Source organism: Oreochromis niloticus, linkage group LG20, assembly GCF_001858045.2.
Source record: "Oreochromis niloticus isolate F11D_XX linkage group LG20, O_niloticus_UMD_NMBU, whole genome shotgun sequence".
NCBI lineage: Eukaryota > Metazoa > Chordata > Actinopteri > Cichliformes > Cichlidae > Oreochromis > Oreochromis niloticus.
Genome location: NC_031984.2, coordinates 7,286,798 through 7,307,510, shown reverse-complemented (window position 1 = coordinate 7,307,510; position 20,713 = coordinate 7,286,798). Strand labels below are relative to the sequence as shown.

Sequence of the window (20,713 nt, the reverse complement as noted above, 5' to 3'; positions counted from 1 at the left end):
CATTTTACCTGTCCCAAAAAGCATAATTATGCTTATCCTTCTACTGAACTCCTATATGATATTATCATATGTAAGGCATAGATAAACTTCAACATCACTGTAATGTAAAAAGGATAATATATGAATCATTCAGTGATCATGACTGCATAATTAACTCTGTACAACAAATACTTTTACTTTAGCTACTTGGGACTGTAGGTTGCATTTCACAGCCAAAACAGACTACTTAAATAGGAATGTGACATTTACTTAAAAAGGGGCCTAAATGCTTGTTTAGCCACTTTGCAGAAAGGTTATCCAAATCTTTTGCAGCACTACTTTTCGTGTAACACCGTTTTTATTAGGAGACAGGGCTGCAGAAAAGACACTTTTCTTTAATAATATTTAAATCCGATCAAACATTACGATCCCCTGCCTTACCCCTGGTCCCCCACCCTACACCCCCTGTACCACCCCGTTAAAAAAAGGAAAAGAAAAGCCTGGAAACACCCCTGCTGTAAGGGCCTGAGTGCGTGCGCTCAGTCAGTGAAAGCAACTCCCATCCACACAGCTGTGGCAGCGGAAGGATATCTCTGCCTTCATCCACGCAACGCTGCGCCTACAACTGGGAAGGAAAGATAGAATAAGAAATTAGAGAACACACACACCGTGGTTTCAAAATGGCCAAAAACAAAAGCCAAACTCCACAACAGCACACCCCGTGTGCACAATAAACTATCGCCAAAGCCGGCTCAAAGCGGCGTCTCCCGCTTTGCAGCTTGAGCCCATTGTGTGGCAGGATGGGAAATAGGGAAGGAGGATGCGCACTATTTACCGACGCGCAGTGACATTGTTCTAGACTGCTCCACGATCAGGGCCATCTTTGGTCGTCCTCGCCGGTGACAGTGTGGACTGTGTATTCCATTGGTCATTTATACCCAATGATTAATAAATAATATTTAACTTTGAAGAGCAATTTAAAGCACCTGTGCAGAGATAGTAAGAGACAGTTACCCGGTTTGTGGACTCACCGGTTTTATTTGCTTCCAATACCCTTCATTTCTCAAGGCAAAAAGAGGGCGAGACGGGAGAGGCGGTGAGACAACATGGATGAGGAATATGATGTGATCGTTTTGGGCACCGGACTCACAGTGAGTAGTCAAGCTTTGTTTTGTTTGCACAGAAACACACCGAATTGATTGTGTCAGCTTCCCAAATGATGGTTTTAGCCAGACCAGAGGCCCGCTATCCTCTATCCTAGCCAAGGAGTGAAAGCCCCTTGCATCCCGGCGTGCGTGTCACATTAGAAATTTATCATAAGAGATGCGCTTTGGAAATAAACCGCACCAGCTGATCTGCTTGTACACGACAAGAAGCAAACAGTTGCTCGACCGGGAGTTGTTTGCTTTCCCAGAGTCACAGCCGGCTCAGTGTTGTGTTACACCCAGCAGCATCTTTTAGGCGTAACCCCACAGTGTGTCATGGTCCTCTTTGCATAGGCAGGCCTCCATCCTGAGGTTGGCGCAGGCCTGAGCTCCGGTTTATTAAATGACAGAGCTTTTCACTGCTGCCACTATCGCCGCACTTTCCTTTCACTCATCACACCCTCTGCGGCAGAAATGCGCTTTCTGTGCTTTTCTCCCAGCTCTTTGCATACACGGAAGCCGATATTCTGGTAGTTTTATAAATGGAATCAAATACGACGATGCATATCCACAGGATTTTTCTTTTCTATGTAATACATTTTTAATAACATTATTACTATTATTGTTATTATTATTATAATTGTCGTAGCTACGTTGTTAAGGCGATACAATCACGCATGCGCACATCTTTTCCACTGTCCCCCGCATCCTTCTGTCAGAACCTCCTTACTTCCATTTACATTCAGTGTCTAAACTAAGCGGCGTGCTTATCTCTAATGATATGCTGTAAAAAGGTCTAGACCAAATAATAGAAACATTTCTCATCTTGACAACTTAAACTACACCCCTCAATGAATGATTCAACACATCTCTAAAACACTGGAGCCTTGACAAGAGAAGGATTTATTATAGGGCTGTTTTATACCTAAGAGTTATTGATGTAATTGATGTGTTGGATAAATAAATCCGCTTTCGTGCAGGAATGCATTCTGTCCGGGATCATGTCCGTGAATGGCAAGAAGGTTCTGCACATGGACCGAAACCCCTACTACGGTGGGGAGAGCTCTTCCATTACACCCCTGGAGGAGGTAAGGACTTCTGGGATCTATAAAACCAATCAATAAACTTTTAATGTTTCTCAGTATATCTCATTTTACTTCCAGTCCCATCTGTCACCCTTTTACTGTCTTCATTTGCTAACTGCTTTATCCTCTGTAAAGCCTCGGATTCGATGGGCCTCACAGGCTTTCCTGTCCTTTTCCACAGCTGTACAAGCGCTTCAGTCTGCCAGATACCCCACCTGAGTCAATGGGCAGAGGACGTGACTGGAACGTTGACCTCATACCCAAGTTTCTCATGGCCAACGGTTAGGATCCTATTACTAATTATATAAAAAAATGCCATAAAAGTTAGCACGTGATAAGTACACAAGAGCCAAAGTGCTTTTCAGACTATTCAAGAGGGTAATTCTGGAGCTTAATATTGTAACTGCAGAATGCTTTAATTCTTCAAGGTTGGTCACACACTAACTGCTTGTTTAGGTGACTCTGGAGACCCTGCAATGTAACCTATTTAAGTGGCCAACACCTTTGCCAGCATTAATGCTTGTGGGTGGTGTTTTACCATGTCCTGGTGTTTTATAAGCAGTGCCATTCGTGACAGGAACAAATAAAATGCTGGGACTTTTTTCCCTCCTGGCCTTTAATCTTTGTTCCAATCAATATTTTTTCAGAAGCCAACATATTTGTCCATAAAGTTTTTCCACTTCTTTGTACATTTCCTCATATTTATTCTAGTAGTTTTCAAAATCCCCCACCAGGAATCTGATGACATTTCTGAGTTCTTACATTGAGGCGGTGGTTGTTGTCCTCTTAGTGATCCATTCAAAAACTAGGGTAAAAAAGTAGCTGGAAATGCATAGGAGGAATCGACCAGACTAAACGGGCCAAATACAATAGTTGTGGGATGTGTTAATGCAACATACTTATATTTCCAGGGAGGTGCACGTCATGTTACAGCATGTTACGTCGTAGGCTTTCAAGGGATTTGTGGTTTTGTTGTATATGTAGTGTGGATTTAACACAGAACCGTAAATCCCCTGTAAGATGTTGCGTGTGTTTGCCTCCCTGATTGCAGGTCAGCTTGTAAAGATGCTGCTATACACAGAAGTGACACGGTATCTGGACTTTAAAGTAGTGGAAGGCAGCTTTGTCTACAAAGGAGGAAAGATCTACAAGGTGCCATCAACTGAGACTGAGGCACTAGCTTCAAGTAAGTCACCTGAACGTTGTCTCATCACGTTTTGCACGCAATGACGTCAACAGTAGAATGCTGAAACCTCGGTTTGAATACACAGATCTGATGGGAATGTTTGAGAAGAGGAGGTTTCGAAAGTTTTTAGTCTTTGTGGCCAATTTTGATGAAAATGACCCCAAGACCTTCGAGGGCGTGGACCCCAAAACCACAACGATGAGGGATGTTTACAAGAAGTTTGACCTCGGTCAGGATGTCATTGACTTCACTGGCCACGCCCTGGCCCTCTACAGGACAGATGAGTAAGAACAACATCACCCATTATCAGCCGTTTAATTGGTTTAATTCTGCTTAATGTCACAGTTGCATGCTTTCAAATTTGAGTCACAGATGTTCTTATCAGGGAATACCAAGGGTTTATTGTTATTATGTGCTTAAATAGATATTAATGGAGTTCTCACATTGTTTTTGCTCCACTTCAGCTATCTTGATGTTCCTTGTTTGGAGACGATCAACCGTATCAAACTCTACAGTGAATCACTGGCACGGTATGGCAAGAGCCCTTATCTCTATCCCCTCTATGGTCTGGGAGAACTGCCACAGGGCTTTGCCAGGTATTTTAACTTAAATTAAACTTATGATATTTATGATGGAGTCTATCATAACTATCAAAACCACTCCTCGAGTTAACGAATCATACTCGTTTGTAATCTTAGGTTGAGTGCAATCTATGGAGGAACCTACATGCTGAACAAACCTGTGGATGAGATCGTGATGGAAGGTGGAAAAGTGATTGGAGTAAAGTCTGAGGGCGAGGTAAAGCAGATTCTGCTTTATTGTCCACAGCTACGCAAGTTAGACAGTATCATTCCAAATTTTAAAGTGGTTATGCCTAAGGTTTATTCAGCCAAATATACTTATCCAGCAGACTCACATCATTACTGTCTCATTCCCACTGCAGGTGGCTCGTTGTAAGCAGCTCATTTGCGACCCTAGTTACATCCCAGACCGTGTCCGTAAAGCGGGTCAGGTGATCCGTGTGATCTGCATCCTCAGCCATCCCATCAAAAACACTAATGATGCCAACTCCTGTCAGATCATCATTCCTCAGAATCAGGTTAATCGCAACTCAGGTGAGCAATATTTTCTATATTCAATATTTCTGCTTTTTAGTCTTCAAAGAAATGCTGCAAATTTAGTCCACTACAAACTAAATTTAGCTTATTTTTTAACATCCCTAATCAATAATTATCAGACTGCATGTTAAATGGTGACAAACTAGCAGTGATGAGATCTGCAGCTGCCCTCAGCTCCACGGTGCCTTTTAGCACCTTTCTGCTAATTGTTTCAGTTGTACTCTTTTGATTTACTATCACCGTTATTCACCTGATTTAAACAGTAAAGTTGGAAAAAGTAAAAGACTGAAGGAAAAATAATCACTATGCATAACTTGCTTGACAAGGAGAAGAAGAAAGACAATTTTAAAAAGTAACTGGTGCATATACTGGAGCAACCCTGACATTTGTTTTGTTAAAAAGTTATGGAAACAAAAGCAAAGCTAAAGGAAATGAGATATTAGACACATAGCAGGTGGCTAGAAACATGACTCCAGATGAATGCTTATATAAACAGGCAACTGTTTACTCAACTGGGAAGCTAACGTGTCAGTGTGTATACAGCTCGTTCCTGCTGCCTCCAAGTGGACAAAAACGTCAATTAATCCAGCTTTAAGTTAACTCTTGATTTAACCATCTCTTCCTGTTAACTCCTTTGTCTGTTCTTTAGACATCTATGTTTGCATGATCTCCTACGCTCACAACGTGGCAGCCCAGGGGAAGTACATCGCTATTGTCAGCACCACAGTGGAAACCAGTGAACCTGAGAATGAAATTGAGCCAGCTCTGGAGCTGCTGGAGCCCATCGACCAAAAGTCAGTCCCACGTTTTACTTCTTGCTTATTCAAATTCATGCATGTTTATAGTTTTACACACAGGGGAAAAAAATGCTCATAATATGATGCATGTACATATAACTGGGATAAATCACGTTTTTTCTTCCACAGGTTTGTGGCTATTAGCGACCTTTATGAGCCCACAGATGACGGTACTGAGAGCCAGGTGAGACACTTCTTCCAAGGTCAACATCCAGAAAAAATATTGTATTTTACAAGATAACAAATTAATACGCTGTCACAACTAATACGGCTGCGTTGAAGGGTCAGTTGACCACTTTGTTGCAAAGAAATGTTGTACTAGATAGGTAATTATCATTCTATCGTAGACTGTGCATAGAAGATGGTTGTAGTGATGATCTAATGATGTCACTCGTTGGATTGTGATCTCCTCTTTGGAAGCCTCAATTTTATGCGCATCAGCTGGCCTGCTTGGTTATTTTGGACCCAGAAATGGATGAGAGTTTGCATTGCTTTCAAGTTAACAAGTTTGGTTAGCAAGAGGCACCCATAAACTGTATGAGCACATAAAATAGATGCAGACACCCGCTATTTAGTGCTAAGTTCCATACAGAATGGTAGAATTCACTCACCAAATGCATAGAGCTATTAATACTGTTAAATGCAAGATATTTGAAAGTTAATTGTTTTAAAAAATAGCCCAAAAGACCTTAAATAAAGCCCACATTTGTTCCTGCTCTAAAATGGTAGCATAGGAGGCTGTGTGGATTGACTCACTTTTGAAGCCAGCTTGTGTGTGCACGTTTAGGTGCCAGCTTGAAATTTTAGCTGCAAGTATCAGACTGCTCTAAACAATCAGATTCAGTTTTTTTTCTTCTTGCCTCTGTATGATGTCACTGTGAGTGGATATCCCTAATATGTTCATATCAGACACAGAGCTGTGTTGTGTTTAAACCCTCTGTTTTCAGTCATTTACAAAGATTTGTTAGGAGATGGGAGATAGATCTGCTTGTTTCAGACAGATGAACTGAGCAGGTGCACAGAGGCCTGGTCTGAGAGTAAGGATCATGCAAAGCTACTTTTGTGGATTTCTGAATAAAAATGTGAAGGTGGAAATGAGCACCGCTGCCCCACAGACCTGCTAGCACTGCTGTAAATTCTAAGTCTTGTTATTTAACTTTTTCCTCAGATCTTCGCATCAAGGTCCTACGATGCCACCACTCACTTCGAGACCACTTGCAACGACATCAAGGACATCTACAAACGCATGACCGGGAGCGACTTTGACTTTGAGAACATGAAACGCAAACAGAACGATGTGTTTGGGGAGGATGAGCAGTGAGCTAGAGAGGGGGGGCTTCTGAGAGAGGGCATGGCTGGGAAAGGGGGTGGATGCAAAAGTGGAGGCAACGGGGCTTTTGGTAGAGGGCTGGGGCTGCCTAAACAGTGCTTTAAAAACAAAGGGTAAAATGTGAGAGTGGTGCAGAGGGTGCGCGTCTGAGCTTCTGAGCCTGTCTTCAGCCGTTTGCCTCCACCTCCTCGCGTCGCTCTCTCTCGCCCTCTCTCGGCACGCATTCAGACACATAAATGCTCACAGACACACACATACACGCTTTTCAAATGCTCACATTCCCTTTCTCTGTCACTGAAAAGCAGGGTTGATATGGTTTTTCATTCCATTGTAGAATTTACAGTATAATCATGTCTTAACTATTATCATTAGAGGTGAATTTCCAGAGCATTTCATTCCTCCTCTAACATCTTTCTCCTCATATCAGAGGTTGGGCCGATGGAAGGTTGGTGGCACCGAGAGGTCTCAACAGATAGCTCTGACATGAGAGATGTGTAACGGCTTAGTGTAGAATCCTCTGGAAGGGTCACCTCCAGTGGACGTGCATGCGTCTTTTACACACAGTAGTATTGTACATAGATTCAAATGACACTGCGGTATGAAGGCTGGACCATTCCACGCATCACTCCTGTCAACCCTGCTTTCACTTTTCTCTTACTTGGTCTTTTACCTGTGTTTCTTCAATAGATGCCGCTCCTTTTGGCAAAATCTGTTGGTTGGGCAAAAACAGAAAAAAACAAAACAAAAAAATGTGATGAAAAGTTACATATAAATGGGCTGTTCTGTCAGCTGATAGTGCTCACTTTGCAATACTGTTGTGTTTCCTGTGCTAGCAGGCAAGCTAACCAGTGGCTATTAACTGTCAACCCCTCCCTCCTGAAAAAGAAAAACACACAAAAAAAAGTTTCTTTGTTTATCTCTGTTGTGTGATGTCAATTTTGAATTTGAATAGTTTACTTTCTAACATTTTAAATTATTGAAGAGTTTTATTTCTATATGCTTGGTGCACATTTCACTGGCTGAAGTTATGAAGTTTACAGAGCAGAGGATGAAACCGTGGTCTTCAAGTTGAACATTTACAAAAAAAAAGGGAATGTCGGGGCAAAAAGGCATGGTGAGGATTTGTCTTGTGTTAGGTGAGGGTTTCTGTAAAGAACTCTGGAAGGTTTTGAAATGGTGAAGAACATGTCGGGATGCAAGGAAATGTGCCGTGAGGATAAGAATGTATGTGAGGAGATTGTTGTTTTGGCGAAGTTTCACTTGCGGGGGAAGAGATTGAAGACTGAAATTTCGGCTCTCAGTGGAAGCACCAGATTGTGTCTTGGTTGTTTCAACCCTTGTGTTTGTCATTGAGATAAGTCATTACCCTTGGGATTAAATCCTCTGAAAAAAACTGTAGTGTGACATAGAAGGAAAAGCAAGAAATTTTCAAAAGACTGTAGCATAGCATAAGTATGAAACCACAGTTCCAAGTGCCGCCCCATGAGAGTGAACCAAGATGCTTTTATTTGGTTGTAGCCTTAATTTTGGGTCCAATTCAAATGTTTGGACCCATTCAAAACATCGACTGCTTTGTTTTTACTAACATGTAGTGGGAGGCCAGTCTTGTGCCAAAACTGGTGATTCTGTTATTGGCAAAGCTTGCTGACATTAAAAGTTTGGTGGTGTAGTTGCTCTGCAGAGCTGGCTAAACACTATAGAGAGGATGGTGCTTCCTACCAAGTCAGAGGTGTTATTGTACACCTGAGACAGTTCCTCATATCTCTGCAGTGCACACTCACAGTCAGATTGATCTGTGGCTTGGCTCGTTATGGATCAAAACAAACACGATCCATTTAACTTTACTGAAAACTGAAGCGGTTCCATTTCACTTTATCCACCGCGACCAACCCCTTGGCAGTTATCGCGTCTGGGGTGTTGACGTGTCTTATCTTTGAGCTCTATTTATTTGAATTTCGCTGACGTATCGTGGAAGGGTTTACGTCAAATGCTGAATATGCTATGCTAATAGTTTACGTTCTGATGATAAAATGGATTTGAAACGTTATGCACACCGATATCTTTTGTTTGTTTATTTGCTGTGTCATGTGTTATGTTTACCTAATTTAGTGATCATTCCAGTGTTGCATCATGATTTAATGATTATTAGCATTCCTAAGAAACAGGTTTTGATGGAGGGACAACAGCAGCAGTCAGTCATAGATCGGGAGTCAAAATCGATACAGCTGTGTGTTCACACTGTGCGTCATTCAACATTGTGTGTGCTCTTCATCCTGGAAACACATTATCTGGTAATAACTGGAATACTGTTTACTCCTTGAACATAGATATATCTGAAGCCCCCCACCCACCCTTCCTCAGCATCAGATACTATCCTCTTTTTTTATTTATTGAAAACAAATGCCTCGTGTGGTTGTACTGTTTAGTATGGCCTTTGAAAACCACTATTGACAAATATCCCTTGAAATTGACAAAAGAAATAGACTGAGTAGTAGAAAACTTACTGTCCTTGTTTGATCACTAGTATGTGAACAATGCCTAATGTCTTGTGTAACAAATAAAATGAATTAAACTATGAATGAAATGATAGAAAAATAAAAAGCACATGGCAAACCTGGAAAAGACTGATTTGTGTTGCTTATTGAAGATGCAATGCTGACATGGGAAGTTTATCTATACATACATACATACATTAATGTTTTATATACACTTGTACTAAAAATACAACTTATTGAATTACACTATGATTACAAGTAATTCTGAAAGAGAGCTTTTGACTATCAAAAACTCAATCATAAAATATAAGAATAATCTGATAAACAACTTGTAAACAGGGTTGTTTTGCAAGACATTTTGGAGCATGCGCAAACTGCTGCAGCAACCATTGAATATTTTGTAGTTGCCATGCGACCAGGAGTACATTGCGTCTCTGTCATAGATACGAAGCATGAAGCTTGAATCAGGTTCAAATTCAATGGTGGAGATGGAACAGGGGCACCATTCAATCCTTTGCTGTATTTACTTCTTTATAGGAAACTTTTCTTCGCAGTCTGTAGTCTGTCCCACCCTTCCAGAATGCCATTCAGGCAACTAACCCAGTTGGATCCCAGCTTTGGTTCATCCTTTTGTGATAACCTATCCACATTGCCTGCTGTGACTTGAGCTGTGCAGCAAACAGACAACATGGTGGAAATGACACGGCTAGAATTACACATGATTCACCACGTAGCTCTCATACGAATGACCCAGTAGTCTCTCTATCTCTGTCTTGGGCACCACCCAGCAGCTGCCTCGGTGGCGTTTTTGCACTGAGTCCTTCAGCGTCTTGTCTTGCAGGGTAACTGGCATTTGCTCTGATCCCCACCTCAGGATCCCTCTGGCCAGAATTTCTTCCTTCCTAACTCGATGAAGACCTTCATCCACGTGGTCTTTCACCACTGTTATATTAATGTCAGCGTGCTGAAATTGGCCTGCAGATGGATAAAGGACAGAAATGATGAGAAGTAACAACTTAAACTTGCTTCCTGTATTCATCTATAAATTTATGGTATCCGATTATTATTTTTTGACACTTGATTGATATATGGCTTCAGTAAATAAGCACGTTTGATTGCTCTATTTATCACTTAGATTTAACACTAAGATCATAGACTGTACATAAAAGATGGAAAGTGTCTTTGAGTCTAAAAAGTAAGGCCTCCTGTAGTGTGGTACATTCTTTTGTTAAAAATTCTAAAATCCATGTGTACAAGAGATTGTTTACATAATGCTTGTTTGGTATATTACAAAACAGTCTTCATCACATCAAGTACTAGAGTTGGCCTACTTTGTGGTTGACAAGTCACTACTGTATGAATATGCAGCAGCCTCCATTTTCACTGTCAGGTCCACTACATTATTAATGATGCAACATACTTCAAAAAACTATGATGATGAAATGCTTTGAATTGTAAAATAGTCAAATAAAATAGTAAAAATGGTCAACAAGAGGCTTCAAAGTAATGCTAATGGTGGCTACATACATTTTTTGTATGAAGTCTATGATTAAGCAAAGAGACATACTAACCCAAAATCACATTAGCTCCTTAGACTAGCTTAACCTGGATGACTGAGAACCTACGCTGACACTTACGGTTGCGATGGGATGTAAACATGTGTAGCATCCCTTAGCTGAGGTTTAGGTTGGCAATGGTAGAAATGAGAAAGAGTGTACATTAAACTGTTGACAGTGAGGTTTGCAGGTTTTTTTCTAGTAATCAGATCAAGAAAGAGATATTGATCCTGAATATTTTTGTTTATTTGCTATTTGTTTTTATTACATTCAGGGGAACTCTTGGATGAGATGAAACATCTTCCAGAAAACTAAAGAAGTTCAGTCATCTTCTTTTTTAAGCTCATAAGACTGAGTACAAACAACTCTCTTTCTATAACTGATATCACAGATATCAAGAAATGAAAATTTAATGTTGTGGCCAGCTGTTTTTTAAACCACTGGACACAATAGCTAACAGTGTCGTATTTAAAATGGTTTTATAAGTGGGAGCTTTTATCTGCAATTAAGTATTTTAAGTGTTTTATGCCATATGTACCAAAACAAAACAACATATTCATTTTCAGTGGAAGCTTTAGTGTACGCACCCAGAAGGCCTTGGGTGGAGTCAGAAAGCCCTCGCCCATCTGTGATGTAAAAACCCAGGTGAGCCGACTGCAGGTAGCTTGGATGTTTATAATGATGGAACAGGACCAGGAACTGCACGCCCTCTGCCAGCTCGATCCAGCAGCTCTGGTGGTTGTCCACAGTGACAGTCACGCCTTGCCTCGTCACTGATCCCTGCTGATTGATGGGAAGCGTATCCCGCCCTTCACCTTCCACGACTACAGCGTCCAGCGTGAGTGTAATCATGATGTCACCAGAGTTGCCCGTGACCACGGAGATTGTGAGCTGGTCAAAGTAGTTTCGCAAACGGTCTTCAGCACCATCTTTGGAGGGAGCCCCCATTAGGTGGCCATCTACAATGATATCTTGAAGAGAAAGGAGACATATGTAGACGTTTAAACACCAAAATGACAATGTCAGATTATAGATCTTATTGCTCTGCATACTTCTCTCTGGGTCTTCCAGCAGTCTGAGGACATCATTAGCCCTGCCATCTACTGTGAAACACAGGTTCTGGTGAAGCTTTGCTAGTTGGACCACAAAATGAGGATCTCCATCAACTGCAAAAGATAATATTTAGGATAAACATTAACTACTGAAATTACTTTAAGGGCATACTAAAAAGAAAATAAATAAAATGTTGATTCAACCTGATGAGGAGAATCCCCTGATGGCTCCCATTTTGGGTTGAGGCTCTAAAAACATAAGACATTCAGCTAAAGGACAATCCTCCTCACTCCCAAGCACTGAAACCAATGACAGGACTGTATTGCAAGCAGCATCTTTGCAATTAATGACCTTATATGCAGCTTTTGCATTCTCAAAATACTCACCAAATGTGTCAGTAATATACCCTGAAAATAAGTCAGACACATATTGTAAAGAAACATTTCAGGTTGTAGGTGAGAGTAGAGTATTGCTTCCAATACACATTGAAAACTTACAGTTATCTTGATCTTCATCGTAATCATATTCATAGGTTGCATCATAATCTGAGAAATGTATGAAAAGTAGATTCACTTCACACTGTACTGCTCACCAAAGGAGCTGATTTTAGAAATAACAGAATACAATGATTTAATCATGATGCTTACCTTTCACCAGGTCAATATCTATTTAATAGAAAAGAGATGCAAATGATTACTGATTTATATTCTTCTCCTGTGCTGCATATAACAAGTTGTCATGGTGTATTTTAACAGCTAGATAATGTTACTGAATCTGAGAACTGTGTTTAAGAATGATTTTCAGGTGCATTTATCTGACCGCTATAGGTACAGTATTTTAAAATGCAAATTTATCATTTTAAAATATATATAATACAACATCCTATGTTGTTTTTGCTTCAACACTGAAAATAAAGCATTTCTTTAATTCTTTAAAGCAAACATTTCCACCAGAGAATAATTTCCCCTCCAATGTTGTCAGATGCTTTAATTTCCAGAGACAATTTTATGAAGGGGAACTATTATGCTCCATTATCACTTTCTATTTTTTTATCCTATTTGTCCATCCCTCTTTCTTTGTCTTTGGATGAACTCAGTCAAAGTGCAGCATTTCCTTATTTTTCAAAATTTCCTGCTTTCTATAATACAGGAAAAATTTACAACAACACAACAACATCAGCTGAGTTCTTCAGTGACCTGCAGGTAGCTGAGCTTCCTTTGCCATACTGAACCAGGAAATTGGTCCTGCTATCAAATAAAGACACCCAAAGAGTGATCAGGATGTCAGCATTTAGCATATCTGACCACTACAGTATGTTCACTATATACAAGAGTTTCATTTTGTGCATCATAGTTTTTATTAAACTTGTCCATAATCTCGAGTGTGTCCTAACTTTTTAGTCCTGCCCACTTGCAGTGAAGCCTTCTGTTTGCGAGGTGCTACCAGTCAAGGGTTTTTTGCCTTTAATCAAAGGGTTTATTAACTGATTTCATATAGCAGATAAATTAAAGGGCTGTGTCAAGGTCCAGTATAAGATGAACAGGAATTATTCTAAACTTAGAATTAAGCTAACCTACTCTAGAATCCAAGAATAAAAGTACAGAGCACTACAATAGGTCCCCTTTAAGTAAATTATATTCTAGTATATGATATAACTATTACTACTAGCTCCAGTATAAACAGGTACAAATCTATACAAATATATACAAATAATGCTTTGACTAACAAAGCGTTTGTTATTATAGAGAGGAAATCCAGTTTTACCTCGTCTTTGAATTTGAATGGAAGAAGAGACATCTAGTGGAGAGACAACAAAACAGTTCAATAAATGATAAACAAACAGCCTACTCCTCAACATCCACCTTATAACTCCCAGGTTGCAGAAAAGACTTTGACTGCGAATCAGGCTCAGCACACAACAGATGAGATGAGGTGTAACCTACCTAGAAGCTGAGCTGCCTCCCACAGTTGTTCTCCATCTGTTACACCAGGCATGGGAGCAAAGGTAGCTGACACTAGGGTGGCAATCCTCAGGTCTGTGTCAACATTTGAGTTTGTGTTGTTGTTTGCCACTGCTGGAGCTGGGGCTGGAGTGGGAGAGGTTAGTGTCGATGACAACTGAGTGAGGGAAGGAGTGCTTTCGGGCAGGTGAGCATACAAGGTGCTGTTCTCTGCTCTTAGAGTCACTTTGGCAGGAGGGAGAGCTGTCCGTGCTGTACTGGGTAGGGGGGCAGGGTTAGTTCTGACTGAACTGAGTGGCAGTGAGATACTGGTGGTGAATGTCAGCATAGGGGTGGTTGTGGGAGTATTTGTTTTCTTGGCATTGGGCAGGGGGGTGGAGACCTTTCCAGGTGCAGGAGGTGGTGCTGTTTTTAGAATTTTAAGCAGAGAAGTGGGTATCTTTCCAGCTGGAGGAGAAGGAGGAGATGTTTTCAGGTCATTATGGGAAGGAGTGAGCTTTTTAGCAGAGAATGGTGCAGGGGCTGTTTTCATAGAGCTCGGACTTGAGGTTGTAGCTGCTTTTTTGGATGATGTAACCACTGATGTTTTGGGGGGGTTTAGGGTATTTGGAGGTGACTTAGGCAGGCCTGGATTTAACTTCTTATGCTTAGGGTTAGGTGGTGAGCCGGCCTTTTTTGCTACACCAGCACCTGACGTTTTGGTTGTAGCTGTAGTTGTTGCTGTTGTGGTTATAGTGGCAGCTGTGGTGGGTTCTGGAGTGGTTGGACTTTGAGTTGCTTCATCTTCATCTGGCTTAACTACAACTAAAGAAGTGACTGGTGTAACAAAGTTATATTTGAGGGAGAGGTTGGTTGCTTTATCTGTTAGCAACTTTTGAGTTGCAGGATTAGTAGAATTCAGTTTAGCCAGTAGAAGCTCTTTGATAGTGAAATATGCCCAGAGGCGATGAACAAAGCTGGATATCCCTTCTAAATCTCCCGAACATTCTAGTGAATCTGTAGTCCCATTTTCTTGGGAAATGAACACGTCGTTCTCCAGCTTCATTTGCTGCTTTGAATCTATAGCTGAGACTAGCACCTTTAAATCTTTGACCCCCGTCTTAACTCTCCCAGTCACAACCAACTCAGATCCTTGGAAGTAGTTTGGAAAAAGGGAGCGGGTGACATCAAATGCTTGATCATCCAGATAAGACAGCTGTATGTCTGATAACAAAGGGCTAGCTACTTCATCATAGAAGCCCTTGAGCTGCAAGGCTGCATCTGCGTCTTCATACACCATCCTGGCTACACCTCGGTTTTCCAGAGCCAGGCGTTTGAGAAGCAGGAAGTCTGCATCGTCTCCAAAGGCAAGGCCAAACAGAGAGGCCGAGCCCAAAGCCTTCTTGGCATTACTGAGGATAGTCTCACTAGATGTGACTCCAATGGTTGCTTCCCCATCAGTGAGGAAAATTACCAGAGGAACACGATGAGATGAGGTGCGTCTGGAAGGGCCAGAGGATGGAGGATTGACAAGCTGGGCAGCTGAGAGCAGAGCTGCATTGATATTGGTCCCTGATACAAAGGAGTGGAAAAAGGAGAGAATTACTGTTGAAAGCACAAGTTTAACAATCAGCTGATACAATGATTCAAATTGTCTACGGTGCAGCAGTTCAGTCAGTATCAGTTTTGGACTCACATCCTTCTGCTATAATCCTCTTCACAAACTCTTTGGCTTCCCATACATTCTGCCGAGTTGCCCGCACCGTTTTGCCTTTTTTCCAAGTGTGAACCTTGTCCGAGAAGGTGATGATGTTGAAGTGGTCTCCCTCTCTAAGGTCCCCAAGGATGGTGCTCATAGCTTGCTTTGTCTACTGACAGAAATTACTGGAATTATTTACAGAAAACCGATGTTGCTGTCATATCTGAGCAAGTTTCTTCATCTTAAGACACTTAATACAGCTCTAGCCATCCAAATGAGCCTTTGTCCACTTTACCTGCTTTATCTTATTGCCTATCATTGAGCTGCTGACATCAATCACAAATATAACATCCTTAGGAACCACAGGAAGTCCCCTAGGTGCAAAGTAATGCACAAAGTAGCCATCAAATACCTGACAGTGAGTGAGAAAAGAGATTGTTAAAAGCAACCTTTGCTTCAATCGGTGACAAAGTCAGGAATGAAAAGCTGCTGACCTGAACATCACCTATGAGGTCTTTTAGATCCACATCATATTGGATGATGAAATCAGCATTAAGACCATTGGAAGAAATGCTCTTCTGCTGATCTAGAGTTGGAGTGTAGCGGACTCGAGCACACTCAGGACTCTGCTCGACATGAGTAGAGGCCGGGGCATCGGTATTAGCTGTAGGAAACAAGCCATGAAATTACAGACAGCAAAAACTAGACAGTATGGTAAGTCAAATAATGCAAATGCAGATATTCTGATGGCTAATCGCTCAGATTTTACCTTGAGCTGGGGTGTTGGTGACCGCTCGGCTCGTCCTAAGAGGAAGGACCTTGAGAAAACTGATGCCTGTCCTCTCTCTTATACAGACATCTAATGTGAGGTTCTGCACAAGCTGACTGGGCCTCAGACCCAGAGTGAGCTCATAGCGGCCGAGTCGACGCTGTAACAGCTCCTCGTACGTCAGGAAGAAGGACATCCTAGCCCCTGATGGCACACTCACTGCAACACGAAACTTCTCAATTTCCCTCTCTCTGCAAAACCACAAATGTAACATTTGCAAAGTTGTATTTCTGTAAATGTAGTATGATACTGCATGAAAAAACTACCCCCCCAAAACAAAACATAATATTCTGCAGTTATCAAAGGTGGTAAAAAGTTCCAATTTTCCCTAAGACTGACTTGGTAGCGACAAGTCCTGCTGTTTTTCCTTGCTTCTTAGCTGCGTCGTAGATTTTCCTGGCAGCAGCCCTTTCCTTCACCTGGGCCACATACACCTTGCCGCTGGAAGTGCTGATGGGAAAAGGAAAGAAGAAATACCTCTCTGTGTGACACACACGGGGATGTTAAACATGATTTGTTTTACCTTGCACATCGTATTTCCACAGAAATTACAAAGCTGGCACACAAACTTGTATACATATTGAGTTCATACAACATGAAAAGGAGGTGAGAGTTATAAACAGGAAGAGTGGAAAAGAGTAATTTCCATGTAAAAATAACAATAATGGAGCGAGAGAGCTCACAAGCTGATGATCTTCCAGGGGAGTGCCACTGCGTGCTACACCCAGCTAAATCCCAACCAAAACCAGCGCTCAAAAATGAGAGTCAATTCACACAGTGCACTTTCTAGGCATCGTGACCACTGCTGGCACGTGACAAGGTGCTAAATTAAGGTCAGGTCCACAGAACAAATATATCCAAAGGGAAAAAACATCAAGGGCTAACTAAAATAAACCCGCAGCCTTGAAGCGGGTCTTGTTTGAAAAGCAGAGCAGAATGGCATGAGAGAGCAGAGTGGAAAGTGGAGGTGCTTATATTTATATGTGTGGCTGGCTGAAGGGTGAAGGAACGGCTGTACGTCAGTGATCTACACATAGAGTTCTTAGTGTTGGAAGCCGAAATGCCAAAGAACTAACGCAATACATATACCACAACTTTTTTCCTCTGGGTATTTAGTGACATACAGGCAGTCTTATGAGTTCTGAATGTCTGTGTGAAAACATTTATGAATGCATGCAAGTCTGTGTGTGACAAGGAGTGAGAGAGAAATGTCAAGAATTATGGGTGCAAGAAGCTGTGCGAGCTCCAAACTCACACATACTTCAAAAATTCAAGTCGAAATCCTCCTGTGTACACACACACACACACACACACACACACACACACACACACACACACACACACACACATGTACAGCTGATGTAAGTGTGTGTCTATGCAGCATATCTGAACTGGCAAAGTGCCTTAGTAAACTGTGTGGGGGAGAAAGGGGAACTGGGCAAACTCCTATTAACTTTCGGACTTAGGTTTACAAAGCTTGGCATTCATCTGCCCTCGGGTTCCTCCTCCTCCTGACCTGCTTCCGCTCCCAAATTCAACTCCGGGCTTGCTGTTTGGCCTGCAGTGTTGACTTATTTGTCTTGTTTATATTTAGCATTTTTAAAGGAGAGTGGTTTTGAAACCTCTCAGTCATAAAATTATGCATTTACTCCAGACCAGAATTCTAGTTTCCTACTGCAAAAATGATCTACACATGTAATAATTTCTACTAATTTGTCTCAAGTTTTACTTTGATTCAGGCCACCAACTAAAACACTTACTTTTGTTCATTTCAATTTGCGTAATCGCACTATTCTCAAATGTGAGATACTCTACATATTTATATTGATACTGCATTTTTTTTCTATTATTTGTATCGTATCTTCTCACTATATAGCAGATAAAAAGTGGGGTTTTTTTCTTGCCCACATTAACATGTGGGACTTAGTAGCTATGAGTTATTATATTTTAATCAATACATAGTAAACACTACTGGAAGATAATTATTCAAAAGAGTGAGACACAGATTGGGTGCCGTTTCAGGCTTTTAAAGTAACAGCAAACAAGTAGAGAAGAAGTAAAGCAAACATAACACAGACACACTGACAAAGAGATGATACCATAGGTAGCAGACTTGATAAAACTCGACTGACTTACATGGTGAAGTTAGAGATGAAAGCAGAGGAGGGCAGGTCCACCTCAAAGGCAGCCTCCTTAGTTATTGGGAGCTGGTTCCACACTGAACTCTGAACTGTAGTAACAGCATAGCGGGACACCACTGAACACTTAACAAGGTAGTCTGTCACCTTCAGCTGGAGGCATAAAAAATAAGTGAATAACTTAAAGGTTGGAGAAGAAAGCATCAAACTGAAGGATTTACAGGAGATTCTCGTCACATAGGAGCAAAGCCCTGTTTTACTGTGAAAATAAAAGACGTCATTCAAATCAACTGACTGCAAAAATAGAAATAAAAAAATAAATTACAGTTTAGTGCAGTTTGGCCACCTGTTTGAATCTTTCCCAGTTGCCACACTTATATTGATGTGACACCAACATTCAGATCCAGCTATAACAGACAGCCATGCATATGAACTTATTGTCAATGTGCTGTCCTTTTTTTTTTCTTTTTTCTTATATCACTGATTCTCCTGCATCAAGCCAGTGAAACAACACAAGGCAGTTCACTGCATGGTGTCTGTGCCCTCCTGTTGTTTACTTAGGGACTGCTGGCGCCTACTGAGACCAATCTGGTTAATGCTGGCCACATTAGTGCAGGACAAGGCGACAGGCAGGGGGCAGAGACAGCCACATCAGGCTTCCACCTCAGTGGTATTTAGGAAAGCTGTGGTTTGCCCAAGAATTACTGTATGTTACCAGGGAACTGCTACAGACTGAAGTAACCTGAAGGAAAAATCCCACAGTGGAGTTACTGAAGATATCCTGAGCGGCAGTGGTGGTTGTTTCCCCTGACTGTGAAGCTTCTTGTGCAGTTCAGGTTGTGCAACCAACAGAACAGAATAAAATCTGCACAGCTGTTAGAGCCACAGAACAGCCAATACTCAGCACTAATACAAAAATGCACAGACTTACCACTGGTTTTGTTGGTTTGCTTTGACGTTTTGCTCTCTGGAAAAGAAACAAGGCACCACGTAAAAAAAACAAAAAACAAAACAAACCACACTGGTATTTTAAGTGGATTCAGGAAATGGCACATTTTGTAAGTGTAACAAGAGATTCTTGGTTCAATAATTTGTCCAAAATGTCCCCTTTTTGAATTAATCTGTACAATCTTCCTGTGTGAGGGTTGGGTCAAGATTGAGTGTCATAACAGTTTGAATCAAAGTCATTCATGAATGGAGGGGAAGTGGAACTGGAAATAAATGCTTTCACTGTATGCAGGCCCAGGCCAGGATTGCACGGTTCGGTGTCCAATGTTAACTCAATACACTAGTCATTGCTGTGTCAATACATTACCAAATATCCTGTGTATTGGTGCGAAGTTAGCATAAACAAATAGCTGTAAGTGTGGAAACCCCCTAAAGAGAAAGTTACGCAACATTAATTATACGGGTTATATAAAAATAGGACTATATAATAAGATCGTTTTTGGTGATCTTATTATATAGTCCTCCATTGTGCAAACTTTCACTTTAGGAAATATAGCTTTGATAAATTTTAAATATTTTGCAAAGAGTTGACTGAGATTTACTGGATTTAAATTAATGTTTTTGCATTTAATAACATTAAATATAAAGCTCTGCGTCATTAATATCGTCATAATGCAATAGGGATGATATTTCAGAAAGCAGCATTAACTGTGTAATAAAAAACCCCAAAATCTTACCTGTAAATTAATATTCGTGCTGACTTTTGCGTCATAATCCTCTGATAATCCCTCTCGCATGTACAAAGTGAAGAAGACTAGAACACAGGGAACCTTTAAAAACATTTTGCCCTTAATAATTTAGACTTGGGGCTGAAAAATAAGGAAATCGTCCAGTGGTCTCACGCTGACTGAAGCAAGCAGAGCAGAGCACACGCCTGATTTTTACACTTTTTGCAGTGGGCAGTCCACCCCCTCTCTCGCGTCACCTAAACTGCGGCTTTGATATTGACATAAAAATACATTCAGAAAGGAGCCAAACATCCGTGAGGTGTTGTAGAACAAAAAATGCCAAAGAGAGTGAAGTTCATTTAGAAACCTGCACGAGTTTTCACGGAAAAGGAGGAGGCCGCTTCCAGCATGCATTCATGTATACTGGAAACTTTGGGGACTTAACGAGAACTTCAGGAAAACACCAAAACATCCCCCCCCCCTCAGCTTTTGCGTAACAGCGCTCCTTAAAATAATCATAGTCGTATTTTTGTTCTAATTACTGCCAAATGTTTTCGTTTCACTCGAGCGACATTTCTCAAACAGCCATTATTTAAAAGAAAAAAGAAAAAAAAGGAAACAGTAACATTGGTCATTAGGTATGTGGGAAGATTTTAGAATTTAATTGTTGCACGTGGCAATTGGAAG

The 20,713-nt window shown here is 41.1% G+C and overlaps 2 protein-coding genes across 3 annotated transcripts; one reads left to right on the top strand and one right to left on the bottom strand.

Moving 5' to 3' along the window:
- Positions 1 to 792: 792 nt before the first annotated feature.
- On the top strand, positions 793 to 9,262 carry gdi1 (GDP dissociation inhibitor 1). Its single transcript, XM_003438820.5, has 11 exons — positions 793 to 1,130; positions 2,105 to 2,212; positions 2,391 to 2,490; positions 3,261 to 3,395; positions 3,481 to 3,679; positions 3,860 to 3,991; positions 4,094 to 4,193; positions 4,339 to 4,510; positions 5,163 to 5,307; positions 5,440 to 5,494; positions 6,479 to 9,262. Exons 1-11 carry the CDS (start codon positions 1,086 to 1,088, stop codon positions 6,629 to 6,631), a joined length of 1,344 nt encoding a protein of 447 aa, XP_003438868.1. The 5' UTR covers positions 793 to 1,085; the 3' UTR covers positions 6,632 to 9,262.
- itih6 (inter-alpha-trypsin inhibitor heavy chain family member 6) lies at positions 9,259 to 20,608 on the bottom strand. 2 transcript variants are annotated; one of them, XM_005448364.4, is made up of 17 exons: positions 20,036 to 20,608; positions 19,282 to 19,317; positions 18,349 to 18,503; positions 16,552 to 16,662; positions 16,153 to 16,403; positions 15,878 to 16,047; positions 15,679 to 15,795; positions 15,381 to 15,552; positions 13,688 to 15,256; positions 13,509 to 13,541; positions 12,392 to 12,409; positions 12,242 to 12,289; positions 12,131 to 12,151; positions 11,948 to 12,043; positions 11,744 to 11,857; positions 11,279 to 11,662; positions 9,259 to 10,110 (listed from the first exon to the last, which is right to left on the bottom strand). In XM_005448364.4, exons 1-17 carry the CDS (start codon positions 20,138 to 20,140, stop codon positions 9,848 to 9,850), a joined length of 3,663 nt encoding a protein of 1,220 aa, XP_005448421.1. In that variant the 5' UTR covers positions 20,141 to 20,608; the 3' UTR covers positions 9,259 to 9,847. The 2 variants fall into 2 exon arrangements, with proteins under 2 accessions (XP_005448421.1, XP_003439089.2); XM_003439041.5 differs by having other exon boundaries at positions 11,948 to 11,992; positions 20,036 to 20,607.
- Between the last annotated feature and the right edge of the window lie 105 nt (positions 20,609 to 20,713).